The 2,407-nt window shown below is 55.0% G+C and overlaps 1 protein-coding gene across 1 annotated transcript; it reads left to right on the forward strand.

Annotated features, from left to right (window-relative positions):
- Nucleotides 1-1,369: 1,369 nt before the first annotated feature.
- On the forward strand, nucleotides 1,370-1,888 carry LDBPK_241290 (amastin-like surface protein-like protein; the record flags this gene model as incomplete). Its single annotated transcript, XM_003861172.1, has 1 exon — nucleotides 1,370-1,888. The coding sequence occupies one exon, from the start codon at nucleotides 1,370-1,372 to the stop codon at nucleotides 1,886-1,888; it is 519 nt and encodes a 172-aa protein (XP_003861220.1).
- Nucleotides 1,889-2,407: the final 519 nt, after the last annotated feature.

Consider the following 2,407-nt stretch of genomic DNA (forward strand, 5'->3'; position numbering starts at 1 on the left):
GTATTATCGTCGTTGTCGTTGTGTGTGTGTGTGTGGGGGGGGGGGGGGGGCTGTGTGGGCTCTTCCATGTGTTTTCATCCTCTTTGTTGGCGTTCTCGCTCGCTCTCTCCTGGCGTGGTTGTTGTTGTGGTTCTCAGATTGTTTTTTGTATGTGCTCTGTTGCTGGCCATTTCTCTTCATATAAGGAACGCCCCTTCTAGACCCTCCTCCTCCTGCTCGTGTGCTCGCCAACGACAACCGCCTCGAGCTGATCACCATCACCGTCCGCTTTTCTTTCCCCCCTTCCTCCCTCGATCTGCCGCAGCCATGTGCACTTCGTATGCTGCTAGTAGAAGTGTTCTCCCCTTCGTTGAGTGCCGCACTCGCGAATACGTGGAGGGGATGTGGGCCTGGGGGGAAGAAGTACGTCTGTGTAGGAACGTCTGCGCACCTAGCCAGGGCTAAGGATTACAACCGATAAGAGCGACATTTGAGACATGTACGGCACATAGACACAAGCGTTTGAGTGCGTGTGCGTGTTTTTTCGCGCGTCTTTGTGAACGGAGCGGGTGGATGGCCAGCAGAGTAGGCGCAGCAGCTGCTGCTGCTTTCCTTCTCTCTCCTCACACACGCAGACCCGCCCCCCCCCCCACCACCCTGCATGTGCGTCAGGGAGAGAGGTGAAACCGCGTTGTACAGTGGCTGTGGGTGAAGGCGAAGACAACGGAGGGATCTCTTCCGCCTTCGGACCTCCTCACCTACGGCCTCCCTCATGCACTCACGATACATAAGCACATCAATCCTCCTCCCTTCATCCATCTCTTTTCCCCACTCTCATCATATGCGTCCGCCCCTCGCACCTCTCCCCTCCCGTGCCTATCAGGAACTCTCTCGCCCACTCGATTTCGCTGTTTGTTTTGTTTTGCCGATCATCGTCGCCGTTCGCTCACACCCATTATCCCTTCCTCCTCATACTCATCTCCTTCTCGACATCATCACTGCTATGTACGTGCATACGTCCACCTATACTTAGTCCTATAAGCATCTGCACGCTGCCACCTTTCCTTTTTCTGTTCCCTGTTCTTGTCAACTGTCCCTTACTTCGTTTCTCCCCCTCCTCAATCTCTCCCTTTCCTTCAAGCCCGCCTAGGCATTCCCTCCCCTCCGCCTCTGTAAGCTTGTGTGTGTGTGTGTGGCAGTAGGTGGGTGAACCACATCATCATCTCTTATCCCTCCCCCTCTCTCCATCCTTCTTCGATCTCTTCCACTCTTCAAGTCGGCTTGACTGGCATTTTGCTTCCACAGTCGATGTCCATCTCCTTTTACCACCCCACACCATAAGCCCCACCCACATACGCACCAGAGTCCTTCAAAGTCACCGCACACCGCCATGGGTACCCTTCGTACGTTTATCGGTGTCATCATCGCCGCGGTTCTCCAGCTTGCTGTGTTTCTCTTTGTCATTGTCGCCACGCCAATCTCGCAGCTCGACGTTAAGAATGGTTCAGGATGTTATACCTTCGTCGGATACAAAAAGGAGTGCAGCTTATCTGCTCTTTCCGCGACAGGAACGGCTGCCTTTGGTTGCAAGCAGCGCCGCGACAGCATGAGCACTGGCGCCGCCTTCGCCATTATCTCCATCCTCACAACGCTTGCGGCGCTTGTGTTTATCGCTCTAATGCTGCTACGCATCCCATGCGCGATGTTCCCTCCTCTCCTCTTCACCTGCCTATCTGCTTTCACGATCTTGATCAGCTGGGCTTGCGTGGCCAGCGTGTACAGCATCAGCATGTGCAACGGCCCCTTCTACCGCTTCGTCCGCTACGGCCCTGGCTTTGGACTTATGGTGACGGCGTGGTGCCTTCAGGTTATCAACGTGGTAGTGCTCTTTATGCTTTTCTTCGGCTGAGAGTGAAAGGGAGGGAAGAGCAAGATATTCAAAGCAGCGAGTGATAGGCTAGCGTCTCCTGGTGCAGCCACCCACCCACACACACACACACACACACACACGGATAGAAGTTGGGTGGAACGGGATACCCTCTTCTTTGCTGGTATCGTTGTGGTAGTGGGAGTGTTTCTGGCTGACGCCCCTCTGCCTCTGGTCGCCTCCCCCCTACACTATATAGCAACACGTGTGCATATATCGTCAGCATTGCCTTTTTTGTCGCTCTTTCGTTAGTGTGTGTGTGTGTAATGACCATCTCTGTGTCTGATACTGTTCGTTTCTTCCTCTGTATCACTGCCTCCATCATGGAAAAGGGGGGAGGCACACACACCTCCCAATGCGTGGTATCGCAGGGTCCAGTGCCCCCACTCTGTCTGGGGAGGCCGAGCAGCCCCCCCCCTCCACTATCCCCGCCAAAGGCCAGCCCGCTTCTCGTGGTGACAGAGTCATGCACCGACGACGTAGGGGGAGGTCGGAGTGAGT

Source organism: Leishmania donovani, chromosome 24, assembly GCF_000227135.1.
Source record: "Leishmania donovani BPK282A1 complete genome, chromosome 24".
Lineage (NCBI taxonomy): Eukaryota > Euglenozoa > Kinetoplastea > Trypanosomatida > Trypanosomatidae > Leishmania > Leishmania donovani.